Here is a 25,927-nt window from a genome sequence, read left to right on the forward strand (position 1 = left end):
GAAGTGACATCACCATTTTTAATAGCTGAGTAGTATGCCATTGTGTATATATACCAAAACTTGCTCAACCATTCATCTGTTGTTGGACACCTGGGTTGCTTCCAGGTTTTGGCTATCACAAATTGTACTGCTATGAACATAGGTATACACAAATCTTTTTATATGGGTATGTTTGGTTCCTTAGGATATATCCTCAGGCGAGGAATTGCAGGGTCACAGGGTAGGACCACTTCTAGGCTTGTGAGAGTTCTCTAGACTGCTCTCCACAGAGATTGGACCAAGTTACTTTCCCACCAGCAATGCAGGAAGGTTCCTTTGAATGTACAACGTCTCCAGCATTTGTTGCTGCTACTTTTTCTGATGTACAACATTCTCACAGGAGTGATGTGGTATCTCATCGTTGTCTTTATTTGCATTTCTCTGACAATCAATAACTTGGAGCATATTTTCATATGTTTGTTGGCCTTTTGGATCTCTTCTATGGGGAATATTCTGTTCATATCCTCTTCCCATTTTTGGATGGGCATACCTGTATCATCTTATAATTTTGTTAATGTTAAATCATCAACAAAAGAAAAAATAATAAATATGCTTTCTATTAAAACATATTGTGTTTACTGCATATATATATATATATATATATATATGTATTCAAGCCTGAAATAAGATTTCTAAGTGTGGAATGCTCATCTAATTACTCTTTCAAACTGTACTTACATCTTTCAAAAATATTTATGCAGGCTAAAAAGAGCACCTAAGAAGTGGTGAGCTGAGAAGATGCCAAGATTTGCAAAGCTGTCACAGATGGTAAACATGTCTTGTTTATGTGCCACCTAACTTGCATTTCTAAATTATAAAAGCCTTCATTAATAGTACAAAGGAAATGAAAACAAACTGCAAATAATAGCACCTAGTTTTTTTTTTTTTAAAAAGGATGTTTTCATATTGAATGAATGGGCTAAAAAGTTAATACTTAACCCAGGCAAGACCAAGGCCTTGATTGAAAAAAAAAAAAAAAGAAGAAGCCCAGAGCCCCGCCCCACTAGGGAAAGAGAGGGACAGGCTGGCAGTATTGATCAACCTGCCAACACCCACGTTCAGCAGAGAAGCAAATACAGAAACCAGACCTTCTACCTTCTCCTCTCCATAATGATCCTGAGTCCATAATTTAGGGTTAAGAATAGGAAAGCTATCAAGGGAGGGGATGGGATACAAAGTTCTGATGGTGGGAACTGTGTGGAATTGTACCCCTGTTATCCTATGGTCTTACCAATATTTCCATTTTATAAATAAATAATTTTTTAAAAGTTAGTACTTTTAATCTGAATCACCAGCAACGGCCAATTACATAAAATATCCCCATAGAGGCCTGGGTAGTGACGCACCATGTTAAGCTCATATACTACTGAGCACAAGGACAGGTGCAAAGATCCTGGTTTGAGTCCCCTGCTCCTCACCTGCGGGGGGGGGGGTGTCCATTGACAAGTGGTGAAGTAGGTCTTCAGGTGTCTCTTTCTCCCTCTCTATCTTCCCTTCCCCTGTCTGAATTTCTTTCTTATCCAAAAAGATGGTCACAGGAGCAGTGGATTCGTAGTACAAGCACCAAGACCCGGTGATAACCCTGGAGGAAAAAAAAATCCTCCATAAACTCTTTGATTAGTAATTAAATGTAAAACAGTATAAGAATCTCTTCCAGGAGTCGGGCAGTAGAGCAGTGGGTTAAGCGCATGTGGTACTAAGCGCAAGGGCTAGCTTAAGGATGATGGCTCAAGTCCTGGGCTCCCCACCTGCAGGGGAATCACTTCACAGGCAGTGAAGCAGGTCTGCAGGTGTCTATCTTTCTCTCCCCCTCTCTGTCTTCCCCTGCTCTCTCCATTTCTCTCTGTCCTGTCTAACAACGATGACATCAATAACAACAACAATAATAACTACAACAACAATAAAAAACAACAAGGGTAACAAAAGGGAAAATAAATAAATAAATAAAAAGAATCTCTTCTAAGTATATGTGAATGCCTGATTCTGAAGTTCTCCTTTTTAACAGCTACAATGTAAATGAGGTAATGAAGCTTTCTTTTATGTATGACTATGTTTCTGCCTTTAAAATGTTTTGATAGCTGCACGTTAGATAATAGTTATCTGATTAAGCAGAACATTCTCCTAAAATGATCTATTTTCAGCCGGTCCTTCTTTTGCCTCTGAAGCTCTACCATGTGCAGTGATCTCACAGGAAGGGGGCTGGTAACTGGAGAACTGCCCACTTTAGGCAAGAGGCAGGGTCCTGAAAGGGTGTGATTTCCACTGTGGGAGATCACAGACACTGAAGATTCACTGACTTGTTTGGAGGAGTCATAATCAAGGGTGTAACTTGGCTATTTGAGTTTTTTAAACAGTCAACTAATAATGAACTTATTCTATTCTAATAGTTGGGAGAAAATATATGCACAGTGTGCTTGTTTTATCTTGTTTTGTTATTAATATGTACAGTTGTTATTTCACACAAAATAGCAATGAAGTATGATAAATTCACCTATAGACTTATGACATTAATAATAGTATATCATATACAAAGTGGCTCTCTTTTCTTCGTATCTTTTCCTCCTTTTTACCACAATGCTTGTGGAGGATGTAATTCATATGCTAGAATCTGGGATCTCATGTATGTAAGTCCTCTGCACTTGTGCTGAGCTATCTCCTTCACCCTTTAGCAAGCTTCTATAAAAAGACTCCTGCTAATACCGGTGTTTCTGACTCATTATTCAGCTGGTGCCTTGAACTAAGGACTTAATGCAACTAAGTTTCCTGACAACAACTTGTGGTATAAAAAAAAACACCACCACCACAGAACTGAACTTCCTCTCTTCTTTATTTCCCATTCAGATACCACAGTTAGAGACCATTGAAATATTGCTTCCTGCCTGGATTCTTCTACATAAGACTTCCACAAAGAACATGCAAATATTGAAAGAACAATAGTACCCTGTCTTTTGCTTTGTGACTGATCACATCCAAATTCAGTGATGAAAGATGGTGATTTTATTTATTTGTTTAATTGTCACAGTGTTATCACTGGTGCTCAGTAAATTAGCACTACTAATTTAGCACCCCAAGGGGCCATAATTTCCTTTCCTTTTATTTTATTTCTATTTTATTTTATAAGACAGAGAAATTGAGAGGGGTGGGAGAGAAAGAGATAAATAGACACACAGAGAGAGGGAGAGACCTGCAGACCTGCTTCCCTGCTAGTGAAGCAGACATTCTACAGGTGGGTAGTGGGGGCTTGAACCTGAGTCCTAGTGCATTCTAATATGTGTGCTCAACCTGGTCTGGACCCTGGTGACCATTTCTTATACTCACAGTTCTATGGGTAAGGAACTCAAGTAGGGTTTAGTACAGATGGTCCATCTCCATCACAGAAAGCTGGAAATTTCAGTTAGAAGTTTTCTAAGTCAATGTAAAGGGATATCTTTTTTTTTCTTTATTGGGGAATTAATGGTTCACACCAACAGTAAAATACAATAGTTTGTACATGCATAACATTTCTCAGTTTTCTGTTTAACAATTCAACCCCAACTAGGTCTTCCTCTGCTATCATGTTCCAGGACCTGAACCATTCCCCCACTTCTGCATGTTTCAATACAATTTTTTCCAACATCATTTATTGAAGAGACTCCCCTTTCCCCATTTAACATTCTGGGCACCCTTGTCAAAGATTAGATGTCCGTAAGTATGGAGACTTGCTTCTGAGCTCTCAGTTCTATTCTACTGGTCAGTGTGTCTATTCATGTTCCAGTACCAAGCAGTTTTGATGACAATGGCCCTACAGTACAATTTGAGATCTGGGAGTGTGATGCCTCCAGTTCTTTTCTTTCTTCTCCAGATTGTTTTGACAATTCTAGGTATTTTCTGGTTCCAAATAAACATTTGTAGCTTTTTTTCTATTCTCCTAAAACTGTTGTTGGGGTCTTGATGGGGATAGCATTAAATGTGTGTATGGCTCTGGGTAGGATATTAATTTAGATAATGTTAATTCATCCAACTCATGAACATGGAATATCTTTCCAGTTGTTTGTGTCTTTTTTCTATTTCCTTGAATAGTGACTCATAATTTTCAGTATACAAGTCTTTCACTTCTTTGGTTAGGTTTATTGCTAGATATTTTATTGTGTTTGCTGCTATAGTAAAATGAATTGATTTCTGGATTTTTTTTTTCTGCTACCTTAGTGTTTGCATAGAGGAAAACCACTGACTTCTGTATGTTAATTTTGTAGCCTGACACCTCACTATATTCCTGATAATTCCTAAGAGTTTCCTGCTGGATTCTTTTGGTTTTTCATTGTAGAATATCATATCATCTGCAAATAGAGTTTGACTTCTTCTCTTCCAATCTATATCCCTTTAACTCCTTCTTCCTGCCTGATTGCTATGGCAAGAACTGCCAATACTACGTTGAATAGTAATGATAGATAGTTGGCAGCCTTGTCTAGTACCTGATCTGAGGGGGAATGTTTCCAATTTTTCACCACTGAGTATAACGTTGGCTGTAGGTTTGCTATATATGAACTCCACTATTTAGGGAATATTCTATCTATTCTCATTTTTCATAGTGTTTTAATCATAAAGGGATGCTGGATTTTGTTAAAGGTTTTCTCTGTATCTATTGGTATAATCATATGTTCTTTTTGTTCTTGCTTTTATTGATGTGGTGGATCACGTTGATTGATTTATGTATATTAAACCAACTTTGCATCCCTAGGATAAACCCCACTTAGTCCTCATTAACAATCTTTTTAATATACTACTGTATCCAGTTGGCTAGAATTTTGTTCAATATTTTAACATCTATGTCCAACAGAGATATTGGTCTGTAGTTTGCTTTTTTTGTTGTATCCCTGTCTGCTTTTGGTATCAGAGTGATATTGGCAAAGGCGGAAGGTAGTATTCCTGTGTCTTCAGTCTTTTGGAAGATTTTTAAAAGTAGAGGTAAACATTCCTTGAAGGTTTTGTAGAACTCATTTTTAAAACCATCTGGTCCAGGACTTTTTTTTTTTTCAGGAAGATGATCGATAATTGTTTCAATTTCTTTGACTGTGATTGGCCTGTTAATATTTTCTAGTTCCTCTTTGTTTAATTTTGGAAGTTTGTAGGTATCTAGGAACTTTTCTTCCTAGGAACCTTTTCTTCCAGGTTCTCTAGCTTGGTGGCATATAGTTGTTCATAGAAGCCTTAGATGATACTTTGGATTTGCCCAGAGATACTTACTGAGGTCATCTGCCTGGGACTAGGCTTCCTCTATATGTGGCTGCAGTGTCTTCTTCACTCACAAGACTGAGGTTTGGACTGGGCTTTTAAGAAGATGTGAAAGTTAACCAGTACTACACTCTCTCCACACCACACCCCTGGTGACATGACCATCTCAGTAAAATGGCATTTATACTATGGCACCTGGCTCCCAAGAGGTAGAAGAGAGAGCTCAGAGATCTATTGGGACTACCTACATTAGGTCTAGCAACTCTTCAGTTCTGATCTCTTGGTCAAATATTCACACAGCCTAACCCTAGTAAAAGGGGTGAAGAGACTCAGCTTAATGGATTAGTGACAAATTTATATTCTAAGAATGCATCCACTTGGCAAGTATCATGGCAGTCATCTTTAAAACAGATGATTTGTGGTAAAGAGAAATTCAAAACTAAAGATAATCGGGCTTAGAGTGACCACAGTCTGAGCTTCTGTTATAACCCAGCAAACAAGCAGCAATTAATAAATTTGAACCCCAGTAAGTTTAGCAAAAACTTTCTTCACCAGCAAGAGTGGGAGGCAGATGACTGCAGACAGTGGGAAGAAATGCTGACAAAGAAATCAATTCACAGTGTTTTTTCACCCTGTACAAATTCCACTCAGCCTTGAGCAGAGCACTGAACAAGTTGAGTGGGTGATCTCCCTAACATGTTTGAGATTGGGTTTGAGGGTTTCTTCTTTCATAAGTTAATCAGGCAGTTCTTTGTTGTTCTTCCTGAATGCTTTCAAACAAAGAACTTTTCAGGTCTTCAAGTAAGTCTGTGAAGGAACAGTAGCTTACTTTGTAGGTTCTCTGTTGCTTTGGGGGCTTTGCAGTGTATGTTGATGAGTTCTAGGTTCTAGAATCAAAGATTTGACTCAAGTATTGGCTTTATTGTCTGTTAGTTGTGTGACCCTGGGCAAATTACTGAACATCTGCCAAATTCATCTTTCTCACTCGAAAAAAAAGTAGTGTTGGGGGCCAGGTGGTAGTGCAGCGGATTAAGCACACATGGCACTAAGGACATATGGCGCATAAAGATCCCAGTCTGAGACCTGGCTCCCCAGCTACAGGGGAGGGGGTCACTTCATGCTGGGAATACTGTGAGAACCAGGTTGAGCATGGTGAAGCTTTTCCCATTGAAAAATGGGCAACTGAGGAAATGAATGTCCCTGTCAGACTCTCTTGCTAAGGTTGAGCTGGGGAGAGGTACGGACCTCAATTTCTTGCTTCCCTGTCAGTTACTCCCTGTCTCCACAGACCCTGCATTTTTCTGCCTCCAGGGGCTCGGCATTCCTTAAAACATAAAGCCAGCTCTCCTGTTTCACCCTGCATTCCTTGATACAAAGGCCCGCTCTCTTATTATTTACATTAGGGTTCTGCTTTGTCTAACAAATGACTTAAGGTCTCCTCCCTATTTCCCCACCCATTCTGCTCATTTAAAATATTCTTTTCCTACCCTCAAGACCCTCCCTGCCTGCAGGGTATTATTAATCCTACCAGTTAAACCCCTTGCAACAGTTGCTAAGGAAGTTCCTACCATTCCCAGCCTCCTTTTACCTTTCTCCGCCCCTTTCCTAACCATGTATGGTATTGTCCAGCCACTTCTGTTTCTGACTTGCCACTTCCGTTTTATGGCCTTGAAGAGCTGGGGTGTGAGAATGAATAAAGATTTGAACTGCCTCACCACCACCAGCTAGGTTCCTGGGTCATCTCTCTCACATCACTAGCCTGACAACTTCACAGGCAGTGAAGCAGGTCTGCAGGTGTCTGTCTTTCTCTCTTTCCTCTCTGTCTTCCCCTCCTCTTTCGATTTCTCTGTCCTGTCCAACAACACTGACAGCAATAACAACACAATAATAATAACAACTACAATGATAACAAGGGCAACAAAAGGGAAAAAAGTGTCCTCCAGGAGCAGTGTATTTGTAGTGCAGTGCAGGCACTGAGCCCTGGAGGCAAAAAAAAAAAGTAGTGTTTATATAATGAGGTGTTTGACACATGTGAAAGATGTTCTCTTGAACAATAGCCAGGAAATTTACCACTATTTGGGTCAAGATTAAGGTCTTGGATATAGAACCTAGGGAAGGAAATATTCCTGGCCAAGCAACATTGGCACACGCCTTTGTGCTGACTTGCACAAGTACCTCCTGAAGAGGATATGACACATAGCATAATCTTCCTTGTGACATCAGCAGTGGGTTCTTGGTCAATATGGCAAGTTGAGCTCCTTTTACTCCTCTAGGGTAAAGTGCAGGCCTCCCTTCTATGAAAGACTTTCCTCAGTGTCCTCTCTGAGACCCTCCTGTTTCTTTCTGTCACTGCATCTTTTTTTTTTTTTTTTTTTTTTTTTCTTTACCAGAGTTCTGGTGTATGGTGATGAGGGGGATTGAACCTGGGACTTTGAAGTCTCAGGCATGAGAGTCTCTTTGCATAACCATTATGTTATCTATTGCCCCCACTGCATCTGCTTAATGTTTTATTTATTTTATTTTAATGACAGATGATAGAGATCAGATCACTGCTCAGTTCTGGCTTTTGGTGGTGCTGGGGCTTGAACTTGGGAGCAGGGAGAACGTTACAAAGAGGATGGGTTGTCACTTCCAGGATTAGACTGTGACATGGGTGTTTTAGAAGTTATGTGCATTTGTGAGCTGCCCTCCAGAGAGGCTCACTTTGCTGAGAAGACAGCAAGTCTCCTGTGAGGAACTGAGGCTCTCAGTCCAACAACCCACAAAAACTGTCAACAGCCACATATGTGAGCTTGCTGAGCTGCTGCTCCACACCAATTTATCCTCCAGCTTAGACTGTGTCCTGGGCTTGACTGTAACTTCATGAGAGGCCTCTAACCCCAGGTACCCAAATGGACTGTGCTAAGATCCCTAACCAACAGAAATTGTGAGGCCACAGCTGTCTGTTGTTTAATGCTGCTCTGTTAGGAGGTGATTTGTTATGCAGCAACAGATAACTCATGCATGTTAAATATATTTTCTAGAAGCACTGTTTTATCTGTAGAATGGTAGTTGGTTAATTAAGTGGAACAGAGGTAACTGCATAGGGCAGGGGTTGAGCCCCAGAGACAAACTACCTAGGTCTAGATCTACAGCTTATAGCAGGGGAATCTTAGACACATTACTTACATTCTTAGTACCTTAGTTTCCTCATCTATAAAATGGAGATGGTAGTATCTACCAGGGAGGGCTGTGGTAAAGACTGAAGACATATATATATATATATATATATATATATATATATATATATATATATATATATATATATGCTAGGACTAGTGAAATATCTCACATGGATAGTGAATCTGGGTGACTCAGGTTCATGCCAGGTCCCCACTGCATTGAAGGAGGCTTTGATGGTGTCGTAATCTCTTTCACTCTGTCTCTATCTAGAAAAAGACAAAACAAAAAAAGTAAGCTGTGACAGTAAGGAGAAAGCTCACCTGGTAGAGTGGACATTTACCAAGTGCAAGGATGGGGGTAGAGCTCCTAGCTATCACATGGGAGCATTATACAAAGCCGGGGGGGGGGGCACCACACGCTATGGGGTAGTGCTATGGTGTCTCTTTTTCTCTTTTTCCAGCTGTCTCTCATCATCTATTTGAAAAAAAAGTCTACTAGGAGTGATGGAACTGCACAGATATGAAACCCCTGGCAACTGCCATTTAACCCCTGGATAAAATGATTTTTAAAAAGTGAAGATGTATGGCCAGGAGGATGGCTTAATGGTAAAGCATATTCCTTGCATGCCTGAGGCTCTGAGTTTGATCCCCAGAACTGCTTGAATAATATGCCTACTAGGTATATACAAAATGGAACCCCCCCAACTCTTCATTTGCACTAGTCCAGCCTTTAGATTCATGATTAGTCAACAATTTGTTTGGCTTTAAATGTTAACTCTCTTTTCAGCCACCAGGTTCCAGATGTTAGCATGATGCCAACCAGACTTTCCTGGAGCTCTGATTCCCCAGAACCCCATCCCACTAGGGAAAGAGAGAGACTGGCTGGGAGTATGGATCGACCTGTTAACGCCCATGTTCAGCAGGGAAGCAACTACAGAAGCCAGACCTTCCACCTTCTGCACCCCATAATGACCCTGGGTCCATACTCCCAGAGGGATAAAGAATAGGAAAGCTATCAGGGGAGGGGATGGGATATGGAGTTCTGGTGGTGGGAACTGTGTGGAGTTGTACCCCTCTTAACCTATGGTTTTGTCAGTGTTTCCTTTTTATAAATAAAATTTAAAAAAGATAGAATGGCACTAAAAAAGTAAGATGCAATAGTTTTCAGTGGAAGCAGCAGAAAGCTCCACCTCTAATCAGAGTAGTATTTCTTTTAGGAAATTCCTAGTGTTGTTTACACAACATTCTGGTGTGAAGAAGATACTGACATTTACCAGGATAGGTACAGATTATACTTTGGGGGGAAAAAGGAATTTTAGGAATTTGGATAGAAAATTCTGCATATTGCAGTAGTGTGAGTCTGTGCCTTAGAGAAGGCATGTTGGTGTGGGAGGGAAGTTACACTAAAAAGATCTATCATCTAGCTATGTGTGAATAGAAATGGAAGAAATTAATGTTAGTGTTCTATTGATTATGCTAACCATTGTTAGAATCAATACTTTCTATGGAGCAGTATTTGACATCTTGCAGAATTGAGTATTTGGGGGTATTTTAGCTTCAACAAACTACAAAGGTGCAGAAATACATGCTTGGTGAATAGTAGATGAACAGTAGTTCCACATGGCTAGAACTGGCTGCAGTGAGGAAGATATTCAGACTTGAAGCATTATTGCAGAGGCTAAACCTTCTACCTCCTGCAACTCATAAGGATCTTTGGTTCATACTCCCAGTGGGATAAAGAATGGGGATCTAATGTCCATGTTTAGCAGAGAAGCAATTATAGAAGCCAGACCTTCTACCTTCTGCACCCCACCCCATAAGGAATTTTGGTCCATACTCCTAGAGAGGGATAAAGAATAGGGAAGCTTCCAATAGAGGGGATGGGACACAAAACTATGATGTTGGGAACTTTGTGGAATTGTACCCCTGTTATCTTACAATCTTGTTAATCATTATTAAATCACTTTTTTTTTTTAAATTGGGGAACTTCCGATGGAGGAGATAGGATATGGAACTCTGGTGATGGAAATTGTATGGAATGGTACTCTTATTCTACAATCTTGTCAATCATTATTAAATCACTAATAAAAAAAATTCCTTAAAAGGAACTTTGCAGAATCTAGCCTTTTAACAAGTGCTTCTGGGTATTTTGAAGCACAGGGGGCTTTGAAAATCGTCACTATAGGCCAATGTGGAACTAATCACTAGTGATTCTAACAGTCAGTTCTCTTGATACATGATAACTAGCCTTTCTCATGTTCACACGTATCCATAAAGTAGGGCAAAATATATACCTGAAAGCAAAAGTACACAATAGTCTGCTGTGAGTACCCCTCAACACTTCATTGGCACTATTCCAGCCTTTAGGTCCATAATTGTTCAACAATTTGTTTGGCTTTGTATGTTAACTCTCTTTTCAGCCACCAGGTTCCAGATGCTAGCATGATGCTGACCAGACTTCCCTGGACAGAAAACCCCACCAATGTGTCCGGGAGCTCAGATTCCCCAGAGCCCCACCCTACAGGGAAAGAGAGAGGCAGGCTGGGAGTGTGGATCGACCAGTCAATGCCCATGTTCAGCTCAGTGGGGAAGCAATTATAGAAGTCACACCTTCTATCTTCTGCATCCCACAGTACCTTGAGTCCATACTCCCAGAGGGATAAAGAATGGGAAAGCTATCAGGGGAGGGGATGGGATATGGAGATCAGGTGGTGGGAATTGTGTGGAGTTGTACCCCTCTTATCTTATGGTTTTGTTAATGTCTCCTTTTTTAAATAAATAAAAAAAATAAAAAAGGAACCTTAAAAAAAGGACTTTCACGGGGGGGGGGTAGATAGCATAATGGTTATGCGAAGAGACTCTCATGTCTGAGGCTCCAGAGTCCTAGGTTCAATCCCCTGCACCACCTTGAGCCAGAGGTGAGCAGTGCTCTGGTAAAAAAGAAAAAAAAAAAAAGTACAGCAATACACTTAATGAACCTCTTCTTCTTCTCCTTCTCCTTTCCTCTTTCTCTTCCTCCTTCTCTGCCTCTCTTTTTTCCAAAGTATAATTCATATTTTTGCCTGGCAAATGCCAGTATCATTTTCACACTACATTGTTGTGTAGACAACACTATAAGAATCACTGGGTTTCTTACCTCGTAGATTTACAGTGCACGATGGAGTGAGAGAAAGGGTGGAGAGGCTGATGGCAATTTTTCGTGGTTGACTACGTTTTTTCAAAAGCCACTTTTAAGGACACCTCAACCAGCCAGCGAATCCACTTGTTCCAGCAGGAGGTGGGAGGTGGGGGCAGAGGAGGAGCGTGGGGAGGAGGAGCGACTCGCAGGCTTGGAAAACTGCTTCCCAAGTGTGGCTGTGCGTCCCTTTGGCCTCCACGTTTGCCTAGAGTCCCGCCACTCAAACGCATGTCCCGAGGCCACTTCCTACGTTGGACTCGTCGGGACCCCAGCTGCCGGGGCCGAAGTTGGGTGTTACCCGAACTCGGCGGCAACTGCCCGCCTCCCTCCGCGTCTCCGCCCCTTGCAGCTGCCGCCGGGCGCCGGGGGAGGCAAGGGTGCAGCCGCTGGAAAATGAGCGGTGCCCGCAGGGTGGCCCCGAGCTGCAGGTAACCCCCATAGCCTGGGGTCCAGCAGGCTCCTCTCCCTGTCCCCGTGTGGTCACCGAGGCTGCACCCAGCAGTGCGCAGGAAAGCTGGGGCACAGGGTCTTCTTTTTTTGGGAGGTGGTGGTGGCGGAAGGGGGTGGCAGTCAGCCCCCTCGGTGTGTGTGTGTGTGTGTGTGTGTGTGTGTGTGTGTGGTTTGCGTGTGTGTGTGCATGTGAGATTTGCGTGTGTGTGTGATTAATTTTCCCCTTGTTTCAGCGACTTCGCGGCGGCTGTTTCGGGGAGCCGAGGGTGGTGGCGTTTGCGCTGAGCCCCGCTGTCCGCGTGCGCCCTCGAAGATGGAGAAGTTTTTGCAGATTGCGCCCCACTCCTTGGCCATCGTGCTGGGCCCGGCCGACGGGCCGGCGGGGGATAGAGCCAGACCCGTCCGGTCCGCACCCCCAGCCCAGCCCCGGCAGCTCGCCCGCCACCACATAGGCTACGAAATCTTCGCCGACTTCAAAGCCGAGAACATGCAGCACTTCTGGAACAAGAAGGTCACGGCAGCGGTGGCCGAGACCTTCTTCCTGGGCTGGATCGACGAGCAGGTCCTGCTGATCCAGGGTAAGGAGGAGCATCTGGAGGCTTTGCGCGAGGGCTGGACGCGCCGGGCGCTCCGGCCGCCCACGGGTTTCCTCATCCGCTGCCTCGGTGAGTACAGCGTCCCCTCCGTCACCCCCATAACCCTGGCTGGGGACCCCAGAACCCCGGTGCACTCCGGGGAGAGTCACCCCCACCCTACCCTACCCGATGTCCGCGTGCAGGTTCCGCGCCTCAGCGCCCAAGCCGTGGGAGGGGCCCGCGGCGCTCTGGGCGCTTGGGGTTGGGGAACTTCCTGGCACCCCAAACCCGGATTCATACCTGACTCCACACTCCTGCGCCCGCCCTCCGAAGCCTCCCCGGGGGCGGCGCCTGCAGCGGGCCAGGTAGATGGCTGCGCCAGGCGGCGGCCCTGCAGGCTTGGCTGGGCCATGGCCACTCGAGAGCCCCCAGGGGTCAGTTATCCCGCCCTCCGGAGGCCAGGGGACGTGTGTACTCTCCGGGGAGAAGTGGAGACGGAGGATTCAGGTAGAGTCGGGTTGTGGGGCGGGCGGTTCTGATGCACCACCCCGACCCTTTCCCCCGTTCTCTCCTTCCCTCCCGCGCCACCCCGGGCTCCCTTTGCTTCTGGGGACCCGTCGGGCTGAAGCAGTGTTGGCTGAGTCTAACCCTTGAGAATTTCAGTATCCGAAGGAGCCCTAGATCGCGTTGTAAGAGTCCTGCCCCTCTAAGACGCCCTTGTTCAAACCATTTCGCGTGTTTGAAGGAAGGAAAGAAGGAATATAGAGTGAAGTTGGATCTTCAACCAAAAAAAGAGAAAACAGTTTAAGAGGAAGAGCGTCTGACAGGTGACTGTCTATGCGCGTTTTCAGTGTTGCCTTGCTTCGCTTTTTTTTTTTTTTAATCGTATTACTTTATTATTATTTTTTTAACCCAGTTTGGACTTTTAGAATGTGCTTTCTAGTTGTGTACTTTGGGCTCGGTAGTAAGGGTCGTATGTAGTATATAATAGTGTTTTAGTGGAATGTTTTTGAGAAAGAAGGCTTTCTTTCTGGCTTCATGGTTTGGAAATTCTTTCATGACGTTTTGGGTGGAGTTCAAAAGTTCAAACGCTAAAAAATTGTAAAGCTGCCCCCCCTTTTGTTATTGAAACTCACTGTTACTAAGCTGCCTTCCTTTCAAGGATTAGCTTTTTACCTGTTAATGTGCCTTTCGTTGTGTCTTGCACATTTATAGCATTTTTTGGTTTGTTGTGTTTTGTCCTTTACCGCACACCCCAAGCTTTACAAAGCTTTCTTTGCATTGAGTGGACAAAAAGCTAGGTAAGCCTGCATCTTGCTCTGTGTTCAGTAGCCTGTGTTGAGTTTCAAAAGGTGTTTTTTTTTTTTTCTTTAGCAAAAACCTCAGTGGACTCCCATAATTAACCAGCTTAGTTAAGGGGCCAAGATGAATGTCCCTGGGACTTGTACTGCAGGATTGCAACTCATTTGAAAGGAAGAGCTTATGTGGTCATTTCTATGCCCTGTGTAGATTGCTCACCAGCAATTTGATAGCATTTTTTTTTTTACTTGACATCATAATTACTTTTTGCTTTTTATTTTGGAAATCTTAACCCTATACTGAAGTAGCATAGCAGGAAAATGTTCTGTCCACCCACCAGGGCCCCTGCTACTATTTTTGTTTTGTGACTTGAAACATTTGTATTGAATTTGCAAGCAATACTCAGTTACTTTTGGGACAGTGAAGAGGTGATGACTCAATTAAACAAGAAGCAAAAAAAAAAAAGATAAATAAATAAGAAACTGAGTAGATTTGCCTGGGGAATAATCAAATCCGTTACTTAGAAAGACCCCAGTAGAGTATTCAATTCCCTCCTTAAAAATAACCTACTGTGGGCATGTAGAAAAAGAACTTCAGAGTTTTCTTTTCTCAAAAGAGGTGTGTGTGAAAGCCAACAAAGTTTTAAGTTGCTATTTATATTGATTTAAGTAAATCACTTTAAATTCAGAATGAAGTCTGCTACTCCCAAGATTACAGATGGGAGGGGCATGCATTCATTTCTGGGGGTCTCTGTATAAGAAAGCAGAGCAAGCCAAGTACCCAGAGTAGTGTGAGCAGGGATCAGTCATTTTCATCCTGTGAGCTGTGAAGAGAGATTTCCTAGAGATGAGACTCTGACTAGGCTTTGTCCAGTTGTGGGGTGCCAGCAGTTCGCTCAGAACAAGTATGTTTTCCTCTCAGGCAGGAGCACCAGGAAAATCATGGCACTGGGGCATACGTGAGAAATTTAGAAAGTGAATGGTTTGGGTGTGTGGGGAGAGTGGCGTGACTAGACAATGAAAAGGGAAGCTAGGACCATTAAGTGAAGATTTAGAAGTAGCGAGAGGAGGGGCATAATTTGATCTGGGTTATGATGAAAAGCTATGAGTTCAGTGGAGGTGGTGGATGACACTGGGATGTGATAAGACACCGGTGGTGCAGCAGCTGAAAGTCTAGTGACACAGTTGTTGGGCGAAATAGGAGGGCTGGAGCAGAGCAGCTTATGGTGCAGTCTCAAGGTCAAGTGTTACTACCTTAAGCGAGATACTGTGTTGGCCTTGGTTGGCTTGGGGGGAACAAGGGGAAGGGGACACATGGCTGCTTGTACAACTGATAGGCCAAGGTGTGGAATTCAGATGCTCCTCTCCTGGATTTTGCACCCTTCAAGCTTAGATCTGAAGTTAGTCACCAGAAATTTCCGTATCTGCAGACCTCCAGGAGCATGGTTTAATGTCACGGTCTTCCCAAAGGTTTTTATACTTTCCAAGATTGTCCTTAGAGACCTAAATTGTTAGGAGCAATTGTGCTTTTTTAGGCTTTAAATCACAGCTTATATTGTACATTATAAATTTATTTGGGGGGGGCCGGGTGGTGGTACACCCAGTCAAGCACACATAATACGAAGCACAAGGAAAATAAAGTTGATTTGAGCATGTAGAAATGTGGATTTGGGCAAGTCCAGCTGAGGCTGAGGGAGAGAACAGAAGACTTTCACTACCTGAAGGCTACAAAGACTCAGGTTCAGTCCCCTGTACTTCCATAAGCTAGAGCTGAGCAGTGCTTTGGTTAAAAAAAAGTCCAGCTGAGCACAATTGTACTTGTAGTAAATACGTAAAAGCACAATTGGCCAGTTGATTTAATTAAAATTTGAATAAATCATAAACCACCTTAAATTTACATGTTTCCAAACTGATTAGTTGGTAAAGTCAGTGTTTTTTTTTGTTTGTTTCTTGGTTTGTGCTGAAGCTATTTATTTATTTAGTTTGTAAAGGTATTGCATGTTTGTGATTCTATCTAGCACTGTTGGACTGATTTTTTCACTGTTTTTATTTATTATTATTATTTATTTTTCCTTTTGTTGCCCTTGTTTTTTATTGTTGTTGTAGTTATTATTGTTGTTGTTATTGATGTCGTCTTTGTTAGATAGGACAAAGAGAAATGGACAGAGGAGGGGAAGACAGAGATGAGGAGAGAAAGATAGATACCTGCAGACCTGCTTCACCGCTTGTGAAGCGACTTCCCTGCAGGTGGGGAGCTGGGGGCTCGAACCAGGATCCTCTCCAGTCCTTGTGCTTCATGCCACATGTGCTTAACCCGCTGCACTACCGCTCAACTCCCAACTGTTTTTATTTTAAATAGATAGGGAGATAAAGAGGGCAGGGACACTATTGTACTGCTCTATCATCTGTGGAGCTTCCCCTGGTGTTGTGGTGCTTCCCATGTGGCACTGGAGCTTTAACTGGGAGCTTTGCTCATGGCAAGGTATGTGTGTTACCCAGTGAGTTATCTCCTGACCTTAAGTTCAAATTACTTAACGAACTTAGATCTCTTAAAATAAGGGAGTGTTGGGGCCAGGTGGTAGTGCACATATTACAATGCACAAGGACCCGGGTTCTAGCCCCAGGTCCCTGCCTGCAGAGGGAAAGCTTCATGAGTGGTGAAGCAGGGCTTGTCTCTCACTCTCATTCTTTCCCTCCCCTCTCAATTTCCCTCTGTCTGTGTCCAATAATAAAGAAAAATAAATAAAAAAGGAGGAGGTGTGCTGAAACAAGCTGTTCATTTTTCTAAATGTTTTCCCTTTGTCCATTAACGTTTATTAATAGATAATAGTAGAAGAGTGAGGCTCAGCTGTATGTTAACAGAATGAGATGATGATGATTATCATCATTATTATTATTATCATTATCAGAGCACTGCTCAGCTCTGATTTATGCTGGTGGTGGGGATTGAACCTGGGATCTCAGAGCCTCAGGCATCAAAGTCTTTTGTTTAACATGTTGTCTCTCCAGCCCTGGTGTTATTTTTCAAAAGAGAAGTTTGACCTGGATTGGGGATTGGGAGTTTCCATACTTCCAGTGACTGTGAGACTTGACTGTTCTGTGGATGTGAGTCTGTGTCAAGGAGGATGACCTGTTCTCCAGATGCTTTTACTTTAGAGGAGAGGGATTGAAGGCAGACACAGTTATTCACACAGAGAGAATAGGAGTAATCTTAGAGCCCTGTTCCTGTGTGCTCGTAAGTTCTGATGACTTAAGTACATGGACTCAAATGAATTAATGAATGCTGTTCTTTGTCAGATTTATGACAGCCTTAGTTACCCAAATAGACAGATCATTGTGCTGAATTTGCCTGCATAACAGAAAAGGATTGTCTAGGATTTCAGTCACAGAAGTTGAAAATGATTACCATTTATACAATCATTTATTTATTTAAAGAATGTTTTACAAATAATGTATTTATGTGTGTTCTTATTTATTTTTGAGAGAGGAGAAGGAAGGATAGATCAGAGCACTGCTCAGCTGGGGATTCAACTTTACTGTGGTGTCTGGGGCCTTCAGCATGCAAGTTGGTGCTCTGACAGGTAGATCTATTTCCTACTGCTTAAAATAATTGGTAATTTCTGTTTTGCTTACTTTTATTAGCATTCGCTTTGAGTGTGTCTTTCCTACTAGATTGATATTTCTTTGAGAATGGAGTCTGTAAATTTTAATACATACTTTTTAATACACATTTTAACCTTGGGGGAAAAAAAACTATTCAGTGCTAGGAAAGGGGAGCTAAATCTGATACCTTAAAATATTGCCAGTGGTATAATAAACTGAAAAAAGATTGAAAGCATATTGACAGTGTATATCAAAATACCATCAATTTACCCATGTAATTTATGTAGTGATTTTGCCTCTAAAGAGCTATATGTAGGAAGTTATTCAAGTTACATTTTTTAAAAAAGAAAGCTGAGAAATAACCTAAATACCATGAGTAGAAAATAATTTGGTAAATTATCATTCAGTATCCTGGATGGAGTATACTGTGCAGTCATTAAAATGTCTAAAAAGGCTATGAAGCCATATGAGAAAATGCTTGTGGTATATAATGTTACTTGAAAGCATATGTAATATTCCATGGCAAGTTTTCAAAGTATAGACTCATAAGGACAGAATGGAAAAGAACAGTAATAATTACATTGTGTTTTGATAATTACTATGTTTTGGGCACTGTGCCAGTGACTTTTTCCTTGTTTTTTTCTAAATGGTTCTTCTTTTTGCTGCTTCCTCCTCCTCCTCCTTTTTTTGCCGCCAGGGTTATTGGAGTTTGAGCCCGGCACAACAAATCCACTGCTCCTGCTGACCATTTCTCCCTCCCTCTCTCTCTCTCTCTTTCTGTTTATGAGAGACAGAAGTCTAAAGGGAAGGGAGAGATAGACAGGGAGAAAGATATCTGCAGTACTGAAAGTGGGAAGCAGAGGATTAAACCCAGGTCCTTGTGCATGGTAATAGATCTGGTCTACCAGGTGTGCTGGGTTCCCCTAAATGGTTCTTAAATTACCTACTGTGTGGGTGTGGACACTGAGCCTGTAGAGCAGGGTGGGTAATGAATGTTCAACCTGTGGGCTGTGTAAGGTCTGAATAATCACTTGTTCTGGCCCTGCCAAGGCAACTGTCAATGGGATTCAAAACTCAGTAGATCTTGGGACTTTTTTCCATAGCAACATCAAGTGTTAGTTTTAAAGTTGGTAATTTTGTATGGTCTGAGAATGATGGTAGAAATAACCTAATGGACATTGTTCTGCCCCGTTAGCTGATAGAACCAGGTCTACCTCAGGTATTTAAGACGTAAAGTCTGTGCTCAGAACTGGTGCTTTATAAAGGGATTGGGCATTGAGATCATCCGTGGGTGGGGTGGAGGGAATGTTAAGCACTTTAAATGAATGAATTAACAAATGGACAAGTGCTCTATAGTTTAGCCCAAATTTCCTGAATCAGAATTGCCAGCTAGACATTAATACACCTGTATTCATAGCATAAAAGATGGGGTCTGTGGCCAGTCCATAACCAGCGTTTAGATCCATCCACACATTCCATTTGCTGTATAACAATGCAGTAAATGTTAGTTTTGTTTATAATGGGGAGGTGGTGCAGTAGCAGAGTTCAGAACTTGCAAGTAAAAAGGTTCATTTCCCAGTACTGCAGATACCAGAGTGATACTCAGACACACAGACACAGACACACACACACACTCTCCCTCTCTCTCTCTCTTCTTGTTTATTAATAAGTAAAAATACCCTTTAAGAATATTGTGGATATTCATAGTTGTTGAATTTGGGTAATAGAATTAAAAAGGTCCCTTCATTTTTTGGGTTTCCTTCAGTGAGATGTTTGAGTATAAAATTAAAACATTTTTTTCAATTATCTTTATTTATTTGATAGAGACAGCCAGTATTAAGAGGGAAGAGGGGCATAGAGAGAAAGAGAGACAGAGAGACACTTACAGGCCTGCTTCAGCACTTATGAAGCTTGCCTCTGCAGGGGGGACTTGAACCGGGATCCTTGCGCATTGTAACATGTACACTCAACCAGGTGTGCCACCATCCAGTGGCTGAATATAAAAATTTAACAAAGGCAAAGTTGAGTAAAATATGTTATTTAAAGGCTTTCCCTTTTTGGGGAGTATATGCTGCTTCTTTTAAAAATATTCTGGAGTTGTATAAATGGGGAAATGTAATTTATATAAAAAGGTTGTAATCTTAACAGAATATTATAAATGCCAGTCAAATGATGACCATAAATAATAGTGTATATTAGTTTTATCTGAATAACACGACATTAGAAAAACAAGACTGGAGGCGGTAACGCAGTGGATTAAGCACACATGGCGTGAAGCGCAAGGACCTGAGAAGGATCCTGGTTCGAGCCCTGGCTCCCCACCATTAGGGGGAGTCGCTTCACAAGTGGTGAAGCAGATTTGCAGGTGTCTGTCTGTCTCTCCCCCTTTCTGTCTTACCCTCCTCTCTCCATTTCTCTCTGTCCTATCCAACACCAACAATAATAATTACAACAACAATAAAAGGAGTAACGGGGGGGGGGGAGGAAATTAAAAAATAAATTAAAAAATTATTAAAAAAAGAAAAAATAAAGAAAAATAAGACTTGGGACTACACAGTGGCTCAGCCAGTTGAGCACACATAACCATCCACAAGGTGTGGGAGTTAAGCCTACCTGTAGTGGGGAAGCTATGCTGTAGATGTCTCTCTCTCTCTCTTTCTCTTTCTCTTTGCCTTCCCCCTCTCAAGGTCTCTTTATCCTATCAAAATAAAAAATGAAAAGAATAAAGCCTATGGTTAAAAAAAATAAACTAGAGAGTATGCTAATTGTATTTCAGTTTAAAAGTAAGAGAAAGAAAATGAAGAAAAAGCAGTGGAGAAACTGATCTGAGTAGCTCCTTGGTGAACAGGAGAATGAACATGGTGATCACAGAGTAGTCTCGTTGTCAAATATTTTTTTCTCTCATAGTTGAGAGGAAAGGGTGTGAAATGAGATCATAGTTACAGGAAATAATGAACTTTATTGTTAATGTGCATCCATGTGACTTGCGTGTGGGGAGGTAAACATAGGGCCTTTTTGACCAGGTCTCTATGACACTGCACGTTTCCATGCAGGTCACCTTGAGCTAGGGAAAACAGTGTGGGGCATTAAGTAAAATAAAAGTGACACTGAGACATTTTCATTTTCAGGAGGGGTAACATGAGCAAGAGAGAAACATGAGACAAGTCATAGGTGCATTTCCTGAAATGAAAACACTTTCTACAACTTAGATTTTTGTCTACATGACTTGGTGAGAGAGTTTGCTTCTGTTATTGAGTGCCAGTGAAGCCTTATTCTTCAGTGTCCAACGTTTGCTTCTTATCACTTTGCTGACCTTGCCAAACATGCTTTAGAATTCCTACATGAGGGAGTTGGGCGGTAGCACAGTGGGTTAAGCACAGGTAGCGCAAAGCACAAGGACCGGAGGAAGGATTCCAGTTCGAGCCCCTGGCTCCCCACCTGCAGGGGAGTTGCTTCACAGGTCGTGAAGCAGGTCTGCAGGTTTCTATCTTTCTCTCCCCATCTCTGTCTTCCCTTCCTCTCTCCATTTCTCTCTGTCCTATCCAACAATGATGACATCAATAACAACAACAATAATAACTACAACAATAAAACAAGGGCAACAAAAGGGAATATATATATATATATATAAAGAAGTCCTACATGAAGTTATCAGAGGATAAACAGATATGAGGCATAGGTCACATATTGAATCAGGATTTTTTTTTTTTACCTCCAGGGTTATTGTTGGAGCTTGGTAACTGCACCATGAATCCACTGCTCCTGGAGGCTTTTTTTTTTTCCCCTTGTTGTTTTATTGCTGTTGTAGTTATTATTGTTGTTATTGCTGTCATTGTTGTTGGACAGGACAGAGAGAAATCGAGAGAGGAGGGGAGACAGAAAGGGGGAGAGAAGTATACACCTGCAGATCTGCTTCACTGCTTATGAAGAGACCCCCGGCAGGTGTGGAGCCAGGGACTCCAACCGGGATTCTTGAACCGGTTCTTGCGCTTTGCACCATGCTCATTTAAGCCACGGAGCTACTGCCCGACCCCCCAGGATTGTGTTTTTTAAGGAATAGGGGCCGGGTGGTGGTATACCCACTTAAGCGTGCATATTACCTAGCACCGCGACCTGCGTTCCAGCCCCTGCTCTCTACTTGCAGGTGGTTTACTTCATGGGTAATGAAGTAGGTCTGCAGGTGTCTTTCTCTCTCCCATCTCTCCTGTTCTCTCAATTCCTCTCTGACCTAAATAATAATAATAATGTACATGTTGTACATATTTTCTTTTCTTTTTATGAAAATATTATTTTTTTCAGTCCAGAACACTGCTAGTTCTGGCTTCTGGCGATGCCAGATCAAAGTTGATTGATGAGCAATAGTAGAAGAGGGAAGCTCTGTTGCATGTTGGCAGAATGAGGTTATTTTATTATTATTAAGTTATATTTTATTTTATTTTACTTTCACCAGAGCATTGCTCAGCCGTGGCTTATGATGGGGCTGAGGATTGAACCTGGGACCTCAGAGCCTGAGGCATGAGCATTTTTTTTACATAAGCATTATGCTATCTCCCCAGCTCATGAAAAGACTTACCTGTTTTTAAAATTTGTATTAGTGACCTAGTAATTGTTTATAAAATTACATATATGTTTATTAAGTAGGGAGTAAAAAAAAAAATTAGAACATCACTCTGCCATATGTCTGGGAATGTGCAGGGCTTTGTGTACAATACTGCTGAGCAGCCTCCCAGGCCCAGCTCTCTCAGTTTTCATTAAGCAAATGAGGGGGAGAAAGAGAGACGGAAAAGGAGGAGAACCACCACAGCGCTAGTTTATTACCTTCCTTGGGGTTCCCCCGGTGCCATCCATGGTGCTCCCAGATGGTACTCAGCCTTGAACCCTGGGCCCAGTGCATAGTGAGGTGCATGTTCTATTGAGTGAGTTATTTCTCAGCCCCCCAACTTACTTGTCTTCTATCCATGAGATCCAATGGAACAAAAACACATTATCAGAAATCCAAAACCATTGTGAAATTTGATGCTAAATGATTCCTTAATTGAAAAGGAAGGCCCTCGTCCAAGATATTCTCATGAAAATAGTTATTTTTATATGTTTGAACTTCTGTGGAAAGGAAGTGATGAAGAAATTTGGGGTGATGTTTTTGCCCAGCCATCCAGGAAAGAATTGGTTGAACTGGTGACTCGGTGTACACAATTTGCAGCACAGCCACTGACATGCCATTTCCACCATTTGCTGTACAAATTTAAATTATCTTCATCTAATCTGGGAGCTTAATATACTAGAAGTCAAAGTAGAAAATTTAAGCATTGTTTATTCTTTTCAAATTTAGGAGACCATCTGCTAATGCTTTAAAATGGTGTCAACTGTTGTGGAAGCTAGTAAACTAAATCAAAGGAAAAGGCCTCCAACTACTTGTGGGTTGAATTAGAAAACACTAATTTCCCAAGCTGCTCAGTAATCTAGGAGAAACCTCAATGCTTCATAACTAGGTGGTTAATTCTTTCCAAGCGTCTGCTAAATGCCCCACCATGCACTTGCTTTGTGTAAACCTCAGAATGCTAACTAAAGGATCATTTCTTTGATGATGTTGCCAGATTTTTGAGGAAAAATATATAATAATCCCATTTTGAGAATTTTGGAGGGTGAAGGGGAAGTGTCAGTTCCTTTGCACTTATGAACCATTTCATTTGGACATTATTTGGTAGACCCACCCCCTCAAACTCTGAAGATACAGAAACTAAAATTTCAGGGAGTAAAGGTCAATTTATAATCCATACATTTATAGATAATGAACCCTTTAATTTTTTTAATATTATGATACTCTGGGGGCCCAGTGGTGGCACACCTGGTTAAGTGCATATAACATGAAACCCAAGGACCTGCGCAAGGATCTGGGTTCCAGCCCCTGCTTCCCACCTGCAGGGGGGACGTTTCATAAGTGGTGAGGCAGGTCTGCAGGTGATTCTCTTATCTCTTCCCCTTTCTATCTTCCCCATCTCTCTTCATTTCCCTCTATCCTATCCAGTAAAATGAAAAAAAAAAAAAAAGGCCACTAGGAGCAGTGGATTTGTAGTGACTGTACCAAGCCCCAGTAATAATCCTGGAGAAAAGAAACAAACAAACAAACAAACAAAACCTCTGGAGGTTTCCTGTGATTCTGAAAAAAAAAATTTTTTTTTGAGCTTTTGAAACTTTCGGTGGTCACTTACATTGGAAGCCATGGTTAAACATCATTAAGCTTTGATCTTTTGCCGCGAACAAGCTGGACTAGCCATCGGAAGACTGGGAAAAGTGTGATGGCAAGTGTGTTATCTGTGACTCCTCCATGTGACCTTTCACACTGGTGCGCATATCTGATGAGTGTAACTATAGGGCTTACCAGGGACACTGTGTGGTCTGTGGAGGCCCCAGAGTCTCTAATGCCTATTATTGTAAGAATGCACTATCCAGGAGAAGGATAGAGATGGTTGGCCAAAGACAGTCCAAGGCAGATCTATTCTATGAAAGTAAAAAGTATGGTTTCAAGAAGAGGTAATGGTTGGGCTTCCTCATCTGCTCGAAGATACCTGCAGCCTTTGTAGAGATGGTAGACTCAGAGCGTCACCTGCATCGTCTGCTTCAAGCATTGGCACCTTTCCATCCTTTCCTCTCACTCAGACACGTGCTAGGAATGGAAAAAGGATTCTTTTTTTAAAAATTTTAATTTCTTTATTGGGGAATTAATGTTTTACATTCAACAGTAAATACAGTAGTTTGTACATGCATACCATTTCTAAGTTCTCCATATAACAATACAACCCCCACTAGGACCTCTGTCATCCTTCTTGGATCTGTATTCTCCCCCCATCCACCCACCCCGGAGTCTTTTACTTTGGTGCAATACGCCAATTCCAGATCAGGTTCTACTTATGTTTTCTCTTCTGATCTTGTTTTTCAACTTCTGCCTGAGAGTGAGATCATCCCATATTCATCCTTCTGTTTCTGACTTATTTCACTTAACATGAATTGGAAAAAGGATTTTTGACACAACACTCTGGCAGGCCATTCTCAGAAAAAAAGTGATAAGATTAGTTCACAGTTTTCCTTGAATTCAGAAAAAGACAGTTTTTCACATTGATGTGTTTGTTCTCTTTACATGAAAAGCTTCCAAAAAACAGGAATAACGTCAGTTTCTGTCTTCTGTTTGAAGAGTTGACTATGAAGCTCTTACCCAAACTGAGAGATAGCAAGAGATTCAAATGGGTGGTAATTGTTCTGATCAGACATCTGCAGTGTGGTAGGAAGGTCTCAGAACAACAAATGTGGTGTTTTATCCTGTGACACTTGCTAGGTAGTGCTGGTGCAGGTTAATTTCCTTCTAAGAAATTGGACACCTTTTTCTGTTGCTATTTTATGAATAAAGTGGGTATTTGTTTTCTGGTAAGTTTTTTTTCTATTTATTTATTACTGAGAGAGCTAGAAGGAGACAGAATTAGAGTATTACTCCGGTATTGCCGGTAAGCAAACTTGGGACCTCATGCTTTATTCACTGCACCATCTCCAGGATTGCAGTTTTCTGTGGTTATTAACAAGTTCTGTCATATCAATCTGCTGGGCAAATTCAGACATTCTCCCCATGATACAAGTTGAAAGTTCTACTTGAGGGCTTTTCTTATCAATATTTCTGAATATAGAAGTTCTAGGGGAGTTTTGGAAAGGGACTTCCTTCAGGTTCTGGGCATACTTAGAGCTCTGAGCTGAGCTCCTTTGCAACAAAACCACTAAAGAGCTTTTCCAGGTATTATTATTAGCATGACCTAATTATTTTCTTTTTCTTTCTCCCTTTCTTTCCCTTCCCTCTTTCCCTTCTCTCCTTTTCCTCCTTTCTTCCTTTCTTACTTTATCCCTTTCTTTCTTTCTTTCTTTCTCTCCTTTGCCTTCACCTTTGCCTGTGAAAACAAGCTGCAAATATTTGACAGTGAAATGACTGTTGTACTTTTGGTGGTGAGGCTTTCACAGCATTCTTAAAAATGTTATGAGATGAAGGAATATCCATTGCAAAGCTATTTTAGATATGAAAATATACAAAAAGCTTTTCTTTGAGAATATCATTGATTTCATATATTTAATTTTGAAGCTTCAAGTAAAATTACAGGAAAGCATCTTTGTGTTTTTTGGATGTCAGTTATACTCATCACTGTACCACCAAAGTGCTGGGATTCTTGGTTTTTGAAGAGGAGAGAGGCGATGAAAAAGCTTAAAAAGTACTATCCCTGTATACACAGAGAAGAAACTTAAGTATAACATAATAGAAGTATCATGTGACATGTTACCTTTGGGGACTATGAATTTCTTTTCTTTTTTTCATGCAGATTGACCCTGGAAAAACATGGTGGCCAACAAAAAATGTGTTTATCCTAGTAAGGGAGTGTT

The 25,927-nt window shown here is 41.7% G+C and overlaps 2 protein-coding genes and 1 pseudogene across 2 annotated transcripts in view; 2 read left to right on the plus strand and 1 right to left on the minus strand.

Annotated features, from left to right (window-relative positions):
• Nucleotides 1–11,552: 11,552 nt before the first annotated feature.
• LOC132532789 (uncharacterized) lies at nucleotides 11,553–12,631 on the minus strand. The gene is made up of 2 exons (XM_060171715.1): nucleotides 12,277–12,631; nucleotides 11,553–12,078 (listed from the first exon to the last, which is right to left on the minus strand). Exons 1-2 carry the CDS (start codon nucleotides 12,629–12,631, stop codon nucleotides 11,810–11,812), a joined length of 624 nt encoding a protein of 207 aa, XP_060027698.1. The 3' UTR covers nucleotides 11,553–11,809.
• A 126-nt stretch (nucleotides 12,632–12,757) lies between these two features.
• The window catches only part of STOX2 (storkhead box 2), a 287,635-nt gene continuing 274,465 nt past the window's right edge, over nucleotides 12,758–25,927 (plus strand). The window contains exon 1 of the mRNA XM_060184753.1: nucleotides 12,758–13,121. Coding sequence (XP_060040736.1) covers nucleotides 13,025–13,121 — 97 coding nt within the window. The 5' untranslated portion in view covers nucleotides 12,758–13,024. The remainder of the gene's footprint in view (nucleotides 13,122–25,927) is intronic.
• On the plus strand, nucleotides 23,735–24,050 carry LOC103123403 (PHD finger-like domain-containing protein 5A; annotated as a pseudogene).

The sequence above is a fragment of the Erinaceus europaeus genome, chromosome 2, assembly GCF_950295315.1.
Source record: "Erinaceus europaeus chromosome 2, mEriEur2.1, whole genome shotgun sequence".
Classification (NCBI taxonomy): Eukaryota; Metazoa; Chordata; class Mammalia; order Eulipotyphla; family Erinaceidae; genus Erinaceus; species Erinaceus europaeus.